This window comes from Artibeus jamaicensis, unplaced genomic scaffold (assembly GCF_021234435.1).
Source record: "Artibeus jamaicensis isolate MK-2021 breed Jamaican fruit bat unplaced genomic scaffold, CSHL_Jam_final scaffold_36, whole genome shotgun sequence".
NCBI lineage: Eukaryota > Metazoa > Chordata > Mammalia > Chiroptera > Phyllostomidae > Artibeus > Artibeus jamaicensis.
Window position 1 is genome coordinate 39,533 of NW_026522041.1, and position 18,586 is coordinate 58,118.

General features: G+C 53.2%; 2 protein-coding genes across 5 annotated transcripts in view; both read left to right on the forward strand.

The window, feature by feature from the left end:
- The first annotated feature begins 213 nt into the window (after nucleotides 1-213).
- On the forward strand, nucleotides 214-3,654 carry LOC119054814 (carcinoembryonic antigen-related cell adhesion molecule 1-like). The gene is made up of 4 exons (XM_053657163.1): nucleotides 214-312; nucleotides 644-995; nucleotides 1,483-1,737; nucleotides 3,169-3,654. The coding sequence occupies exons 2-4, from the start codon at nucleotides 704-706 to the stop codon at nucleotides 3,426-3,428; spliced, it is 807 nt and encodes a 268-aa protein (XP_053513138.1). The 5' UTR covers nucleotides 214-312; nucleotides 644-703; the 3' UTR covers nucleotides 3,429-3,654.
- A 9,868-nt stretch (nucleotides 3,655-13,522) lies between these two features.
- LOC119049339 (carcinoembryonic antigen-related cell adhesion molecule 1-like) overlaps nucleotides 13,523-18,586 on the forward strand; it is a 38,691-nt gene continuing 33,627 nt past the window's right edge. For 3 of the 4 annotated variants that reach the window (XM_053657160.1, XM_053657159.1, XM_053657161.1), the window contains exons 1-2: nucleotides 13,558-13,712; nucleotides 14,496-14,849. In XM_053657160.1, the coding sequence (XP_053513135.1) occupies nucleotides 13,649-13,712; nucleotides 14,496-14,849 (418 nt within the window). In that variant the 5' untranslated portion in view covers nucleotides 13,558-13,648. Of the gene's footprint in view, nucleotides 13,713-14,495; nucleotides 14,850-18,586 lie in introns of all 4 variants that reach the window. The other variant, XM_053657162.1, reaches the window with a different exon arrangement.

Genomic DNA, 18,586 nt, shown 5'->3' on the forward strand with positions numbered 1-18,586 from the left:
GGAAGAAGGGAACAGGGGAGGCAAGAATGAGGGGAGGGTGAGGAGGATCCTGGGCACAGACCCCGCCCCAGTCCACATGACCCCGCCCCAGTCCACATGACCCAGGAAGTGATCTTAACTTCCTAGGAGGAGGCTCAACAGAGGGGAGGAGGGACTCAGATCCCACACATCAGAACCGCAGTGCCTGTGGGCATTTCTGGACCCAAGCTCTTCTCAGAGAGGGAGGGACAGAGCAGACAGCAGAGTTCATGGAGGCCCCCTCAGCCCTTGCCCACAGATGACTCAGCTTGTGGAAGGAGCTCCTTCTGGCTGGTGAGACAGCAGAGTTACCTGGGAGTGGACAGGGGGATCAGAGCCAGAGAGTGGCGGGGGACTCCTGGAAAGCTCAGGGCTCTCAGGTTCAGAGGGGCTCCAGCATTGGTGGCCATGCTGCTGACCTTGACCATAGGAGACACACTCACTCTCAAGCTAACATACCCTCACCACACACACACACACACACACACACACACACACAGAGAGAGAGAGAGAGAGAGAGAGAGAACAAGGCTGAGAGATGAACAGTTTTGCTCAGGACCCAGGGCCTGATTTTTCCATCCCAACATATAGACCCAAATATTGATCAATTTCTCTTTCCTCCTAGTCTCACTGTTAACCTTCAGGAATTCTCCCACCACTGCCCAACTCACCGTTGCCTCAATCAATGCTACAGAAGGGAAGGATGTGCTTCTCCTTGTCCTCAATCTTCCTCAATCTTCCTGAGCCTTATAGGCTATGCCTGGTACAGAGGGAAAAGTGTGGACAGCAGCCGTGGAATTGCATCATATGTAATAGAGACTCAAAAATTTACCCCCAGGCCTGCACACAGTGGTCGAGAGACTATATACCTCAATGGTTCCTTCTGTTCCAGAAGGTCACCCTGCAGGACACAGTATACTACACCGTACAAGCCATAAGCAAAGATTTGCAGATAGAAGAAGGAACTGGACAGCTCTGTGTGTACCGTGAGAGCTTCCTCCCTTACCTCTGGGTGTCAGGTGGGGTGAATTCTACTCACACACAGGACTAACAGCCCTGGACTCTGCCTCCATCCCGCTCTGCTTCACGTCTCAGGTTGGGTTTGGGCAGGACACACACAGTGGAGACAAACTTACTAAGATCAGAGTTCCCCTCCCAGATTCCAGCCCTGCACTCATTCACCACAGAGAGAAGGACCAGTTTGATGGGAGTGACTCAGCCGAAAGACACCACCAGTCTTAGTCCAGACCCATGGCCCCTGTCTTGAAAGGCTCACAGTCAATTCCCTGTGGTGGGACAACATGTTAATGTCTCAGACGCAGCTCAGTGAATAAGGGGTTGTGTTGGCACCTTTCACAACAAGGCTGGGGCCCAGCTCAGAGGGACACTATGGCCCTTACACAGGCCAGGAGCTTCCCCTTCCTTCTGATAACATCATGTGTGGCTTTGCTCTATTTCCTCCAGATGGCCCAGACGCCCCCTCCATTTTTCCCTCGGACTCCCATTACCCACAAGGAGCAAACCTCAGCCTCTCCTGTCATGCAGCCTCTAACCCACCTGCACAGTATTCTTGGCTTATCAATGGGAGACCCCAGCAAGCCACACAGGAGCTCTTTGTTGCCAACATCACTGTGAGTGATAATGAATCCTATACCTGCCTCGCCCATAACCCTGTCACTAGCCTCAGTAGGACCACAGTCAGGACTATCACAGTGTCTGGTAAGTGCCTCCTGGACCACCAGCACCGAGCTCTGGGGTGGAGGTTGGTCTGCTTTTCAGAAAAAAGCTTGGATGCTGTCTCCATGCTGTGCCCATGGACACACAAATCACAAACCCTTCCCCTGAACCCTCCCCCACATCTCTGTAGTCTCTCTCCTCCCCTTGCTCCTCTGATTTCTCAGGGCAGAGCTGGGGCCCAAGCTTGGAAATGAGGAAGTGGGTTCTCTTAGACTCAGAAAGCCCCAGATGGGGGATGGGGCTTCACAGAGAGGGTAAAACAAGGGGGCACACAATCAAGTTGCTTCTTCTGTCACTAACATGTTTCTTGTGTCACCTCCTTCTTTTCTGTGACCCACTCCAAGACCTACAAGGAATGTACAAGACTTTGAGTCAAGCTCACCTCTTTTATACCAAACAAAAGGGTGAGCCCCTCCCCCACAAGGTGGGTGAGCAAGACAGACCCCTGCTCCCTGCTCTGCTCCAGGCTCACCTGGTGCCTGACCCTTATGTCCCCTGTGCTAGGACAGGGCCCGTGGATGAGATGCACAGGTGCCCTGTTCTCAATCTGATCAAACTGTTCCACCCACCAACACCAGAGCCTCCCTCAGGCCAGGCTGCTGGAAACAGCCACAGTGTAGCCACTGCTGGGCTGTGTCCTGGCTCTGAGGCCACCAGCTGTGTAACACTGTGCAACACCAGTGTGTGTGATGTTCCAGAGGGGAGCAGTGAGCAATGGTACTTACCTGACAGATGGGTAGACTCTCCCATGAAGTCCCTTCACGGGACAGAAGAGGCAGTGCCACAGAGAATATAGACTCCAGAGGAGGCTGAGAGTCCCAGCCTTTGCTAACCTGTGACTGCTTCTCTCTAGAGGTTTCTCTTCTCTGTGATATTCACTCCACAGGCCAGAAAGTGAGAGTCCTATTCACACTGAGAAAGCCTTTGAAATGGAGTTTATTGAGGCCCTTAGGTCAGGAAGACTGGCTTGTCTGCTCACATTGTTCTATAAATTATTTAACAAACAAGAAAAGCCTTCCCTTGTCTAGGTAAAGCCATCATATGGAGAGAGGGTTTGATCACATAGAAAGTCAGACAAAATTACAGGAAAGAGTCACAGAAAAGCCAGTGGGTGAAAAATTCCACCTGAGTCTGAAGATGCTGGACACTTGGGCTCAGAAGAGGTTCCTGGTGCTGCTTCTACAGGTGTGCAGGGGGACAGGCCAGAGGTCATCCTGGGGTGATCTGGAGTCACAGGGAGAGACATAGACCTCTCCTTACATATTGTCACCTGAACAAAGACACTGGTCCTCCTTCAGAAGTCAGGGCCATCCTCTGGTGATCACATCAGAGCTCCATGGGGGCTGTGATTGGCTGAGGCTCTGAGGAAGGAGCCTATTCTCAGTCAGTCACCTTCTACTTTCTCCATCCGAGCCAGGAACACCGCCACCACAGAACAGAAGGACACCATGGTGCTGACCTGCCTCACAAATGACACCAGAATCTCCATCTGGTGGTTGTTCAGGGACCAGAGACTCCTGCTCACAGAAAGGACAAAGCTGTCCCGGGACAACAGCACCCTGATCATACAGCCTGTCAGGAGGGAGGATGCTGGGAGCTATCAGTGTGGGGTCTCCAGCCCCATAAGCACCAGCAAAAGTGACCCCCTCAGGCTGGATGTGCAAAGTAAGTGACCCTCGACCTCTCCCACCTGCTCCTCCATACATCTCACAGGCAGGGGAATGAGGTGGATTCAAGCCTTGAGGAATGGGGAGCCCAGTGAGAGTCTGCAGAGCAACAGGGGAAGCCCCAGAATGACACTAGTCTCGTCCGAGTCTCAGTTCCATGTGCACAAGCTGGCTGACCTCAAGCTGCTGCTCACCCAACTGAACCTCGATTTTCTCACTGTAAACTGGAATAAACAGCTGGATTGTATGACAGTTGTGAGGATGTTCGTTATGAGATTTAGTGAGATTAAAGCCCTTCAGGTCACTCATAGGCAGGACTCTCTCAGGGATGTCAGATAGTGTCATTATTTGTATGAACATTGTTGCCATCGGCTGTCAGTCCAGCAGAACTGGATGAAAATGTTGTTTATCACTCACCACATGTGTGACCTCCAATGATTTTTAAGCACCTCAAGTCTCATATTGTGTCTGTGCTCCATGGGGGTGACATCCTGTCCCTCCAGGGGATGGGAGGATCAGATGACATACAGGGTTTCCCACCTTCCCTGGGCCACTGAACACAGTTGGCACATCCTTACCATGAATCACCACTGAGTGGACAGGTCAGTGTCTGCCCTCTGAGAGTGTCATTAGGGCTGGAGAAGAGGAAACAGAGGGAAGAGACACAAGGTGACAGGGAAGAGGAGTGAGGAGGACAGTGGACAGGACACGGGAGTGGCAGGTGTGAGAGAATGTGCACAGTTAGAGCCAATGGAAGGTTCCAGTGATCGAAATGACAGGAATCAACCACAGGCAGAAGGGTGTCACAAGGATGGTGCAATGACAACACTCCCAAATGCACACAGATGGTGACAGTTCCTTCCACCCTAACCAGGCCTCCCCCCCTTAAAGGCCCCCCTGGTTTCCTATGAGTGGACTTGGACCCTCTCCCCTCCCCTTTTCCCTTCTCCTTCAGCAAAAAATAATTACATGGGCTTTTTTGCAGGGACCATTGCTAGCATCATGATTAGGGTCCTCCTCCTGGTGGTGCTGGGGACCTCACTGTGGTATTTCCTGTACCGCAGGAGGACTGGGAGATACAATGGCATTGTCTTCACCCTAATCTTGCCCACCTCAGGCTGACTCCCTGCTGACCCCTATCTGACCAATGGCCAGGAGAAGGAGACCCCTTTCTGATGCTGGGCTGGCTCTCTGTGGCCTTCCAACTTCCCCATGGACGTTCCTAACTCCCTCCCTCCAGCTCCTCCTGCACCAGCTGCTGACCAGGGCAGTTTTCTCAACAGCCTCCTCATCTACACATTAGTCACAACTAAGGAACTGTCCCCTCAGGATGGTCCCGGTTCACTCCTCACACCTGCACGGGGCTGAGAGGGAGTAAGTGCTCAGTGAGGCACCTGCTGCTGTTTGAGTCCACCCACCCTGTGAGGGGGATCTGCTGCTCCAGGATCTGAAGGGCATCCTGCCCAAGGTCACACAGCTGAGGGCAGCAGAGCCTACACAGGCGAGGTGGGCTTGGGCCCTCCCAATTGACCAGGTTGGGAACCACAGCCCCTGATGTGTGAGACAGGAGACCTGGGCTTGGACAGGTCAGCAGATACTGTGGTGTCATTTTGACCACCTGTGTGATTCAAATAAAGGGGACCTTCCCCTAGTTTGCTGGGTTTTTTTTATTAGAAGGACCTTCTAGTACAAATTCACCTGGAACTCTGGGTTGTTTCTTTCCTCAATTACATCGAGAAAAAAATTCTAAGTTACCCTAGTCCCCATTTAGTTTCATGAGAAAAAAAAAAAGGCGGGAAGGTGGAGGTGGGGGGTGTGCTAAAGGGAAGGCAGACTCTGCCCAGGTTGCTCAGTTGTGTGTGCTGCTGTCCCAATGTACCAGGGTTACAGGTCCAATCTTCAGTCAGGGCACATGCAGGAATGTGCCAATAAATGCATGGGTGGGTGGAACTCTCTCTCTCTCTCTCTCTCTCTCTCTCTCTCACTCCCTCCTTTCCTCTCTCTTTCTCACTCCTTCTCAAATCAATCAATAAAAAATGAAATAGAGGAAATACAGATATGAGAGGAACTGCAACTAACCAGGAGAGCTCTGGGCTGTCCTCACATGGTTCCAGGGACCAGACCATGGACACTCCCAGGGTTTGTCCCTTTGCACATGTGCCCCATATCTCAGGAGCACCCAATAGGGGTCCTGTCATGTTCTCACAAAGATGAGCACGGATCCTTCTCTGGGGTCATGGCCAGCACCCATGGGTAGGGCACATATTCTGGGTGGGGCTCCTCTGAGTCTCCTAAACTTCTTATCCTTCCTCCTTCCTCACCTGGACCCTGGTGGCCTCCACAAAGAAACATGCCTACACCAAATACAGGATCCAGGGAGCTGGGCTCTGTCACTGAGTTTCTGCTTTGACCCAAAGACTAGCCCTCAGGTCATCTTCACATCTGGGGGACACAGACAGAGGCTGTCAAAGCAACCAAGGTGGGGAGGACCCAGGACTCCTGCCCTGAGAAGCCCCTCCTTGGCATGTCCATGACCTCAGCCCCCACTTCTCATCAGCCCCCACTCTCCTACTACACATGGATCTCACTGACACAGTGTCCTTTCCACAACTCAGTATCCTGATGTTCCACCAACAAACTCCCACCCAGACTCCCATGGAGACAGCACCAAGTGTCTCCTCCTGCACCTGGTGCAGATCCTCCCACACACACCTCACCTGCAGCCCCCTCTGCACACCTAGGCCTGCAGTCCTCAGTCCTTCCCTGAGGGCCCAAGATGGGTGCTGTTCCCATGCAGGTCCACTCAGGTCAGGGTGCCCATGATCACCCAAGCAAAGCTGGTCCAACACCAAGGCTCAGGAAGACATTCTGTGTTGCCCAAGCATCACCTGTCATGAGATGAGAGAGTAACAAACCATCACAGGTTCACATCATGACTGAGCTCTGATTCCCTCCCTGTCCCACGCACATGAGGTTGGGTTAAACAAAGCAACGCCTCTTCCTGGTTTCCTACAGCTGCTACAGCCAATCACCACACACTTATCAGAGTCACATGGCACAAATCACAACCTTTACATGGCTGGTTTCTTTTGGAGGTTCTTCCTGGTGTCCTCACCTTTCAAACTGTTAGAGTTGCCTGCATCGTGTGGCTTGTGGCCCCACCTCCATCTTCAGAGCCGGCAGTGCAGCATCTTGAAGCCTGTGAACTCTGATTCCATCACCACATCTCCTGGGTTCCTGCCTCTCCTGCCCCCTCTGTCCCTTATAAGGACAGGTCCCTTGTGATCATAATGGGCCCAGTGATGAACCACCTTAAATTCCTGATCACATGATCTTTCACCTGTAAGTTCCCCTTATCAGCAGACATATTTACAAATTCCAGGGACAGAATGTGGACTTTAGGGGTCCTTTTTCTGTCCATACCCCCCTCTCTGGGCTAAGACCATCATCTTCCTCCACCATGAACTGCCTGTGGGCAGCCTGGACTTGGTCCTGCTGACTCTGGGGTCAGTTCATGCAGTGACGCCCACAACACCCTCCTGCCTCCAAGGGAGGGAGACGGATGCCCTTCCAAGGGCCCAGCAGCCTCCTCCACCTCCTCCTGTTAGTAAAGCTCCTTGTAAACAATGAGAGCAAGGCAGACACAGCTCCCAGCTCCCACTGCACAAGCCCTGGTTGCTGGTCGACAGCACCATGGATGGGATCTTGGGATGCTGGTCCCTGGGGCTACATCAGCGTGCACACCACGAGAAGAGACTTGTTTCTATTCCACATGATAAAGACACAATGAGGGGGATGTTATTATCGGGAAAACCTGATTCTGTTCCAATATGTGAATCGTGACCCCCTTGCACATGGCTGCACATCAGTTGATGGCACCGTCCACACAGGGCCAACTGCTGCACCCAGAGGGTGACCTCTTAGACGCTGACCATGCTGTGGCCTCAGGAAATCTCCCTGCCTTGAGGGTCAGGCCACTGTCTTACCTACAACAGAGGGGACGTTCCCAGAAGAGCTCTTCTTCATATGCTCCCACCACACTAGGTGCTGTCCTTTTTTCTCCCTCATGATTATCACTCCTGAGTCCCTCCTACAGCTGCTAAGTGCCAAGCTCCCTGCTCCAACACAGGGATCACATCAAGCCTGTCTCTGTGGAGTCCCCAGGCCAAGCCCAGTGATAACACAGAGGAAGTGCTCAGGGAGTGCTCACAGGGAAGAACATGATAAAGGAAAAACAGAAGACCAGACAGACGGGACACTGGAAGACACATAGGCACTGTCACCACTGAGGGTTCTCCCGTGCACCTGAGTTCTGGACTCTCAGGAAATCAGGAGGACAGGTGTACACAGGTGTGAGGGATGAGCTCCTTCAGGACAGGGACGCTGACCACACCCACCTGCACATCTCAGCTGTGAGCAGCCCCACTCCCCACTGTGCACTCTCCTGGCACCACCTGCTCTTCTCACACAGGGTCCTGACCAGTCCCAGAACCCCTGACCCAGATCTAAGCTCATGTCAGCACTGGCCAGGACTGAGTCCCTTGACTGCAGAGGGAGTCAGGTCTGAAGGCAGTGAACAGGGAGTCAAACAAACACCTGGGGAAGAGTTTGTGAAATAGAGGAAATAGGTTCAGAGGTGCTGAAGGAATGGCAACTCTACTACTGACCTTGACCATGGAATGCACACACACACACACACACACACACACACACACACAGAACAAGGCTGAGAGATGAAGAGTTGTGCTCAGGATAAAGGACCTCATCTCTCCATCCAGTATATAGATCCAAATGTTGATCAATGCCTCTCTTCCCTCCTAGTCTCACTCTTAACCTTCAGGAGCCTGCCCCCACTGCCCAACTCACTATTGAGTCAGAGCCGCCCATTGCTGCTGAAGAGGAAGGTGTGTTCTCCTTGTCTACAGTCTGCCTGAGAACTGCAGACTATGCCTGATAGAGAAGGAATGTGTGCATAACAACATTCTCTTTTACCATGTGTAATAGATAAGGAATTGCACCCGGGCTTGTATACAGCCTTTGAGAGACAATGTACTCCAAAGGACCCCTGCTATTTCAGAAGCTCATCATGGAGGACACAGGACAATACACCAGAAAGCCATTAAGACACATTTTCAGAGTGAAGAAGGAACCGGATAGCTCCATGTGTGCCATGAGCTGCGGTCTAGCCTTGGCAGGTCTCAGGGTCCACGAAGGATGGATGGTGCAGGAGATGAATGAAGAGTCAGACACCCAACTGGACACCAGACAACAGCCAGCCTCTGTGGATCTGACCAAACTCTCAGAGTCTGAATAAGCTTTATTTTTATAGAGATTGTTACATAACATTAAAGGAACAGGTGCATGGTGTGATCAGTTAAGCAGAGAAAATCAATACAGAGGTAACTAGGAAATCCCATAGATTCAGTTATGTTGAACAAAGGTTATTCGGCCAAGATGGAGGTGTAGGTGGAAATACTGTACCTCCTCACACAACCAAGTTTAAGGACAACAAAGATTTAGAAACAAAAACGCAACCAAAACAGACAGAAAATTGAACTCTACTGAAGTCCGACAACAACGAACCATTCATCCAGACAGGTAAGAGGGACGGACTCGGTGGCTGGTGGAGAGGGGTCACAGAAGAAAAAAGAGGCCAGACAGACCCAGGTGCACAGATGGTGGTTGGCAGGACCCAGGCCTGGGGTGGCAACAGGTGGACCCAGTGAGGGTGCATGGAGGCTGGCGGACCACAGTCACACATTCACACACAGATAAACCAGGCAAAAAAAACGAGCAGTGAGACAGACCACACAACCCAGGGCCCCAGTGACGGGAATTAAAGCCTCTGGGCACAGACTTGCCCTCCCTGCACAGGTGATGCTGCAGCAGCTGCCGTCCCCTGACCACAGGGCCTGTCCTGCACCTCAGTTCCCCACAGGGCACTGCTCTGACTGAGGGCCTCACCTCACAGCACATGCAACGCAGCAGTGGGCTCCTGCCCATGGAGGCCACTGGTCTCACTGTCCTCAGACAGCTGACTTGACAGAAAAGTGAAATGGCCTTTTGGAAACTCAGTGACAGCACCAGCTAGGTGACTGTACCTTGCAGGGCTGGGGAAGGCACTCCAGGAAGACGAATATGATTTCAATGAGTGACGCTGCTTCTCCCAGAGCCAGGTATCACAGGTCCAGGCATCAGGGGGAGGAATAGGAGAGACACCACTCATTCTTACCTCTAATGATCCACTAGCACATGCCCTGACCCCTGTTCCCCAGACACCATGCTCTCTGCTGGCCTAGAGGGCTCAGATCTGGCAAATGAGAGAGGCTTCCACCCAGAGACACAGCAGTCTCTCACCAGGACTCACCAGGGCCCCTCGCCCTCCAGCTCTCCAGACAGTGCAGCACCTCGGAGAGCACCACTCCCAGCTCCACCCTTCCTCCCTCACTGGGGCCAGGGCTCAGAGCAAGTGAGAGGCTGCTCAGCACAGAGATGGTGAGGGGGCAGCAACCACAAGGACAGCTGCCTGGAACAGGAACAGGGGAGGCACTGGCTGAGGCTGCCCACAGAGCCCAGGAATAAGGAGGAGCAGGGCAGGAACCCCAGGAAGGGGGAGGGGAGGGGAGGGGAGGCACACAGCATTAGGGGTTCTGCTGGGCCCTGGGTGGGACTGTGGGTGTGAGGCAGGCTCAGGACCAGGACTTCACCCTCACAGCCCACGTGACACAGAGCTCCCACCACAGCCCTGGATCAACGTGGACTCAACTCCCGACAGCTCAGCCACAGGCACAGGGTGTGCATGAGCCCTAGGTCACAGTTAACTGCACAGGAAGCAGCTCCACTCACCTGATCAGAACCACAGAGAAGTGTGTGCTGCTGTGTGTCCCCAGAACCCGGGCCCCTGTCCTGGGTGCCAGGCCCTGGGAGTGAGAAAGGACCTTGACTTGTCCATCCTGTCCCCTCTGCTCCCCTGACACAGACTTTCCCCTCCTGACACACCTGGTTCCTGCTCCTCCTTCTCCCCACAGACCCACCACCCAGCACTCCAGCTGCACACACCACTCCACCCAGGGCCACCCTCAGTGTAGCCTGCTGGAGACAAACATAAGCAGATACACATTCCTGGAACTGTGAGCCTGGTGACATCTCTCTGAGGGAAGAGGCAGGGCCAACGTACTTACAGGAACAGAGACTCAGACTCACGGACATGGAACATTAACATATGTTCGACCTCCATGAAATGTCTATGAAATCTTGTCAAATAAACATGGTGACTGCTACACTCCAACTCTGTCCACCAGAGGGCAGCAGAGATACTCCACTGATGGGAGCCACCCCAGGGTGCTGCTAATGTCCTGGGCACCCCCAATCAGCAGCACCCAGGCGCAGCAGGGTCTGACCCTCACCAGCATCATTCTGTCCACAGTCCTCTTCTCTCTCCATTCTCCCCACACGGGACCCCATCAGCTCCTCCAACTAGTTTGGTGTCTGTCCAGCAAAGGCCGGCCCTCTGCAGGCAGCTGCTCTCCACACACCCTCCATGTCCTTCCAGGGGTGAATGACCACTCACATTCCAGGCCACACTCAAAAGACCTGTGAGTGACATCTCCTGGGAGTGGGGCGGGGCAGGCAGCAAAGCCCTTGCTCTTCTCACAGAGACCTGACAGGGAGCAAACTCTGGGTTCTCCACCCCAGAGAGTCACCACCAGGGAAGGAGGACGTTCCTCCTGACCACCAAGATATCAGGGGATGACTCCCCCACCCACAGGGTCCCTGGTCCATTGGGACCCCTGCCTGTGGTCTCCAGAAGACATCTCACCAGCCAGACCACAGTGTCCTGAGAACAAGGGAAATTTCCCCATGATGGGACTGAGGCTGCTTCCTTCCCAGCCTGAGGGTCCCACAGGGCCTCCCCACCCCCTGCCTGAGTCTCCACATGGAGCTGCTCCAACTCCTGGGCCTGTGGGGAGACCTAGAGCAGATGACAGGCAGGGACACTAACGACATGTGGTGGGGACACACAGGGCAATCTGTGGACCAGCCCCCAGGCCTGAGCCCTCTCCTGAAACACTCAGACCCTCGCCTGGCCTGTCCTTTGAAACTTCGGGGACAAAGAGCTGCTCCTGAGACAACAGTTCCCCCTGGGAGACAGTTCTCCTGACACTGGATCAGGACTCTGCTGGACAACCCCTGTCTCCCACTGGACTCACTCTGCCCTGGGATGGAGTCAGGAATCCAGTGACCAGAAACTGAGACACACAGGAAACTAACGTGAACCTCACTTTGGCTACTGAGGTAGAAAAAGAGCCTGATTTCCACACCACAGACCTCTCTGGGCCCCTTCCACATGCCCACTCTGTCCCACTGGCTCCTTCTGGGGGCCTGGGAGCACCTGCTCTCCCAGGGGTCCCTGCACTGCTCCCCACTCCCTGTCTGGCACCACCCATGGGCAAGGCTGAGTGACCACAGGCAAGTCTCAAGTCCCCAGACAGAAGGCAGAGGCTGTCCCCATGGTAAGGGAGCACATAGACAGGATCACCCAACAAACACAGAGAGAGAGGGTTCCCCTGAAATTGCCCCCTGAGAATCAGGGAGCCCACAGCCACCAGACCACCTACCACCCTCTTTATTGCCAAGACACGCAGGACACCTCTCCCTTCACACCCAGGACTGCAGGTCCTTCTGGGACACCCACCTGGGTCTCTGTCCTTAGAAGCGGAAGCCACACTGGTGACACCTGAAGACAAAGGGTGAGTCCCCTCACCAGTCATCACCCAGCTTGTCCCTTTGTCACCCCAGAGTCACCTCTGTGACCTTCCTGCTGGGAGGACACCCACCTCCCCAGAGCATCTGAGAACCTGGGGGAAACTCAGTGTCCAGCTGGGCTCCTCTGTCACAAACAGAAACATCCCCAGGTTTGGGGGACCTGGGGCTCTCTGTGTGGTGCTGACAGACCCCAGACCAGGACACAGCAGAGACCAACGCTGGGGGGACAGGGTTGTCCTCTCGGGGAAGGGTCTCCATCTGCCTCACTGTTAGAGTGTGCTCCCACGCTCCTGTGATTTTTTTGAATCAACAAGTTCAGATGTTTACAAGAAATGTCAAATGAAACATTCTGATGGATTTATTAACAAGCAGTGGGTTCCCACTTCTGTGTTTTGCGCACTGCTGTATGCCCAGTTTTGAAAACAGCTTGGGAGAGCAGTAGAAGCCCACTAAATATTTGGTAAAATGAAAAAATAAAGAAAGTGAGCTTCACAAGCCAGCAAGACCAACCTCCTCAGAAAGCGAGTCAGATGCAGAGTCTCTGGTCCACTGCTCCCTTGCAGAATCAGGATCTGCAGACTTTAAAAGATATCATTTATTTATTTTTATAGGGAGGAAAGGGAGGGAGAGAAACACCAATGTGTGGTTGCCTCTCACACACCCCAACCAGGGACCTGGTCCACAACCCAGGCGTGTGCCCTGACTGGGAATCGAACCAGCCATCTTTTGGTTGGCAGAGGGACGTTCAGTCCACTGAGCCACACCAGCCAGGGCAGCATCTGCATATTTAACAGGCCCTGCACACCCTCCTGTGCACAGAAGTGGAGCCTCTGCCCGGCCCCTATTCACAGGGTCGTATCCTGGCGGGACACCCACCATTAACGGGACAGCTGTGAAGCAGCATTTCTAAGGAGTCACCTGGCACCACAATCTTCACCAAGTTCCACACATGAAACTATGCACAGCGGGGTGACATCCCTCTGACAAGTTTTCCTGATGTCACCTCAGGACTCCTGCTGGGGGTGGGGGGGATTAAGAACAAGAGAGGCCTAAAGGTGGCCCAACCTGCAGCTGTAGGGAGCGCCCCACCTCGTCGTCCCAGGCTTGTGCGCGTCCACACAGGTCGTGCCTGCGCGCCAACGAGGGTTGGGGGTGTGTGGGTGGAGAATCACTTAGGAAAAAGGCAGTGAGGGTGCAGCAGGTGCCAGGGTCTGAAAAGTGGACGAAACAAAAACGGGAAGGAGGAAACAGGGCAGGCAGGAATGGGGGAGGGGAGGGAGGGACCTGGGCACTGACCACGCCCCAGCCCACGTGACTGGGGAGCCCTCCCGACTCCGAGCAGGCTCTGCACACTTGGAGACAGATGGCAGATCGCACACTTCAGGTCGGCAGTGCCCGTGAACATTTGTGGAATCCAAGCTGCAGTCACAGAGGCAGGGACAGAGCAGGCAGCAGACGCCATGGAGTCCCCCTCAGCCCCTGCCCACCGAGGGCGTGTCCCCTGGCAGGGGCTCCTTGTAGCCGGTAAGGAGGGGCAAGCCCGGGGGGTGGACGGGAGGATGGGGACAGAGACTGGCTGGGTCCCCTGGGGAGGACAGGGGTCTGAGAGGGCACAGAGGGCTTCTGTTTGGCCCCGAGGGGAGAGGACAGGGAGCAGAGTAGGATGGGGTTTGGGGGGCTCAGCAGCAGGGAAATCCCATGACCTGGAAGTGTGAGGGGCAGCAAAACTGCAAGTATGTCTTAAAGGTTACTCACCACTGAGAAATAATTTCTGAAAACTGGTGAGAACAATAACCATTTATATCAGGGGTGACACCAGGAAAACTTAACCAGGGGCACTAAACATCCTTACCACCAACCTCAGAAAGAAGCAGCTGCACCCCAGGAGGAGCAGAACCTGGGACCATGTTCTGTGGGGAGGAGACAGACAAGGAAAGATCTGGATGTGATGTCAGGTCCCCACAGGTGCCATGAAGGACAGATCAGAGAGTGAAGACACAGGGTTGCTAAAGGAGGTGGTCAGGGAAGGTGTCTCCCTAGGCCCCCCCCCCGAGTGTCTGCAGGGGTCTGAGGGCAGTGAGGGGGTGAGATGGGCAAATACCCAGGACAGAGTTATCGAAATAGAAGAAATAACAGGTTCAGAGGTGCTGAAGTAATGGTGGCCATGCTGCTGACATTGACCATGGGGGACACACTCACACACACACTAAGCCTGAGAAATTAAGGGACCAATTCAGGATCTAGGGCCTCATCTTTCTCCCTCAACACAAAGATCCAAATATTGATCAATTTCTCCTTTCCTCCTAGTCTGGCTGTTAACCTTCAGGAGCCCGCCCACCACTGCCCAATTCACTATTGTGTCGATCAATGCCACTGAGGGGGAGGATGTGCTTCTCCTTGTCCTCAATCTGCCTGAGAATCTTCTAGGCTATACCTGGTACAAAGGGAAAAGTGCAGACAACAACCATGTAATTGCATCATATGTAATACAGACTCAGAAATTTACCCCCGGGTCTGCACACAGCGGTCGAGAGACCATATACCACAATGGATCCCTGCTGTTCCGGAACATAACCCTGAATGACGCAGGATACTACACCATGCAAGCTCTAGAGGAAAGTTTGCAGGGTAACAAAGCAACTGGACAGCTGTGTGTGTACCGTGAGTGATTGCTCTCTGCCCTCTGGGTGTGGGGTGGGGTGAATTCTACTCACACACAGAGGACTCACACCCTGGACTCTGCCCCCAACTCCCTCTGCTTCACAACCTGGGAGGTTTGGGTATTTAGTATAAGACACACCCAGTGGAGACAAACTTCCTAAGACCAGAGTTCCCCTCCCAGAGTTGACGCCTGCACACATTCACTGCAGAGAGAAGGACCAGTCTGTTGAGAGTAACTGAGCAGAAAGAGACCCAGCTCCCTGGACCCTCCCCATGACCATGACCCTGAGAAAGACCCTGTGGGGCTCTGTTAGGGGCTGGGCTAAAGCACCCCTGGGGTCCTCACAGAGAAGCTCAGCCTGGGGGCCCCTCCCCAGACCCCCGTCCCAGGGATCCTGACTCTGCGGACATTGGGGAGCCTGTGTCAGGGTGGGTTTGTGCTTCTGGGCAGGACTGACTTGGAGCAATGGTTTCCTGGGTGCCCAGGTCACAAGACTTGTGAACTGGTCACCAGCCTCAAAGGCTGCTTCTAGGCAGGGGTGGAGCCTGGTCATCACCTGAGACTATGAGTGGAGAGCACGTGTGGACAAGGTCTCCAGGCCATTAGCTACCTGCCCTGGGGACATAGGAGACCCCAGAGGAAGGTCAGCGTCCAGGGGAAAACAGAGAAGATGCTGCCCACAGAGCCCCTCGTCCACCAGGGGTCAGAACAGGGGGTCCTCTCTTGGGGACACAAATCATCACAGAGGCTGTTAGCTGGGGCAGCGCCTCTGTTCCAAGTGTCAGGTCAGGAAATTGGGAAACAACTAAGATTCATCCACAGACAACCTGGCAAGTTGAGACCACTCACCATCTACCCTGTTTCATTCAGGGGAACGGAGTTACAGGGGCACATTCACGCAGTCACACAGACCAGGACTGTGCAGTCTGACTCACGCCAAGACCTGTCTGCACTCCCAGCCCATCCTCCCCTCCACTCCAAGGGCCTGTCAGGCATGTGCAGACCCTGACACCAGCTGCCAGTTCAGATCCTTTCTTCTTAGACGTGGCCAGCACAGAGGGAGAGATTCTGGTCTGGGGAGGGAGTCAAAGGAAATGGAGAATTAATCTGTCTTTACTCCAGAACCAAAGCACCTGCAGTAACAATCAGAGTCAGTGCTGGGAACGCCCAGGGCTCCCCCTCAGGTGGCCCATCCACACCTCCCTGCCCTGCACTTGCAATCCCTTCTTTGCTTCCTGATGTGTTGGTGTCACTCCCACTGGATATGAAGGGAAGGACTTTGCTTCTCACTCCTCACTCCACACCTGCAACCAGCTCAGGGACCAGCATAGAAGAAACACCCAGTTGCTTCTGATGAAGAAGAAAAGAATTATGGTGAATGAATGAGTGAGGATAATCTCTATAGAGAATGGAACCGGGATACTGAGTCCAGGGAGATTTGGGCCACACCTGTCACCTCTCCCTCCAGGGGCAGAGACCCATGTTCCATCCCTCTGACCACCTACCTGTCCCTAAAGAACTATCAGGAGCCAAGTCTCAAGGTGATTGTGGGGCTGCTGGGCCATTACAGGCTTTTCCAGGCTGCACTGGTCCAGCCCTGGGTCAGCCCTGGGCTCTTGGCCCCTGGGGTCCGTGAAGTCACCTATAACCCCCACTGCTCACCAAAGACATTTCTGGCTCTCTCTGCTCCTTCCATGTCCCTCATCTGCCTCCTCCTTCACTCCAGCCCCACTGCCCTGCTCTGCTCTGCTTACTCCGCCCTGCAGGCTCCCCAGGTTCTCCTGCTCACACCTGTTCCCAGGCCCACCCTCCTGGGCAACAGGAAGGACACAGAAGTCAGTCAGAGCAGCAGCTCCTGGCTCCATCATGAGCCAAGTTCCCAGGTCACAGGAGAAAGAGCCTCCACTGTGCCCCATCCAGGGCTCCTTCCCTCCCTCATGCCAAGAACAGGAACAGGACACCTGACAGGGACATGTAACCATTGATCTACTCTCTGTGTGACTCTACCAGGGAGTCAAAGGCAGAAGGACAGGTCTCAGTCCCCAAAGCTTACAGGCTCATTTACTCCTGACTGTTGGCTCACATCTGTGTCCTGGTGTGAGGCTTCCATTCCTTCCAGGGACCTGGAGACTTTCCCAGCTGGGGCTGGTGACCCTGCCCCATCTGACTGGTTCACTGCCTGTGTCACACACTTGTGTCCTCATGAGGGACCTTTGCCATGGGGTAGGACCCTCTCAGATGCTAAGGTGCACCAGCCTCTGCCCTTTCTCTGAGGTGCAGCCCAGTTGGAATGAATTTGCTCAAACCCTAGTTTAGTTTCCTCAGTTAGAAAGAAAAGGAAGGGCACATGCCACAGCCTGTGTGTGGGTCCCTCCCCACTGGCCTGACTGTCCACAGAAACTGGTAACTGAGTCTGTCTTCCTGCATGTACTAACATAACATGTATGTTTTCCACCAATTTTGTGTCATCCCTCCCTTTGTGCAACAGACACACCTACACGTGCCCTCTGGTCACTTCTGTCCTCTTAGCAGGACTCACCTTCTCTCTCCAGAGAGTCACTGATTTTTTTCAATAAATATTTTTGTTCTATTAGAGATGTCCCCATTTTTCCCACTTTGCTCTCCTTGACCCCACCTACCACATGCTCCCACAGACAAGCCCCCCCCCCGTTGTCTGTGCCCGTGGGTCATTCATACATGTCCCTTGACTTATGTCTCTCCCTTATGTCTTCCCACACTTATGTCTCTCCCCCCTCTCCTCTGGTCGCTCTCTGTTCTTTGTTTCATGCTTCTGGTTCTATGTTGCTCATGTGTTTGTTTTGTTCATTTGGCTCCAGTCATAAATGAGATCAGATGGTATTTGTCTCTCACTTCCTGGCTTATTTCACTTAGCATAATGCTCTCCACTTCCACCCATGCTGTTATGAATGGTAGGAGCTCCTTCTTTCTTTCTACTGCATAGTATTCCATTGTGTAAATGTACCACAGTTTTTGGACCCACTTATTTGCTGATGGACACTTAGGCTGTCTCCGGCACTTGGCTACTGTAAGTAATGCTGCCATGAACATTGGGGTGCATAAGTTCTTTTGAATTGGTGTTTCAGGATTCTTAGGATACAATCCTAGCAGTGGAATTGCTGGGTCAAAAGGCAGTTTCATTTTTAGTTTTCCGAGGACATTTCATACAGTTTTCCACAGTGGCTGCACCAGTCTGCTTTCTCACCAACAGTGCACTAGGGCTCCCTTTTCTCCACAACCCCTCCAACACTTGTTGTTTGTTGTTTTGTTTATGCTGGCCGTTCTGACCAGTGTGAAGTGGTATCTCAATGCAGTTTTGACTTGCATCTGTCTAATAGCTATCGATGCTGAGCTTCTTTTCATATGTCTATGGGCCCTCTGTATGTCCTCCTTGGAGAAGTGTCTGTTCCTGTCCTTTGTTGATTTTTTAATTGGATTGTTTGTCTTCATGATGTAGAGTCATGTGTGTTCTTTATATATTTTAGAGATCAAACCCTTGGGTAAGATATTATTTGCAAATATGTTTTCCCATATGGTTGGATTCATTTTCATTATAATAATGTATTCTTTTTAATATATCTATTTTATTTATTTATTTTCAGAGAGAGGGACAGAAATATCAATGTGTGGTTGCCTCTCGTGTGTCCCCCACTGGGAACTGGCCTGCAGCCTAGGCATGTGCCCTGACTGGGAATCGAATTGCAATCCTTTGCTTCAC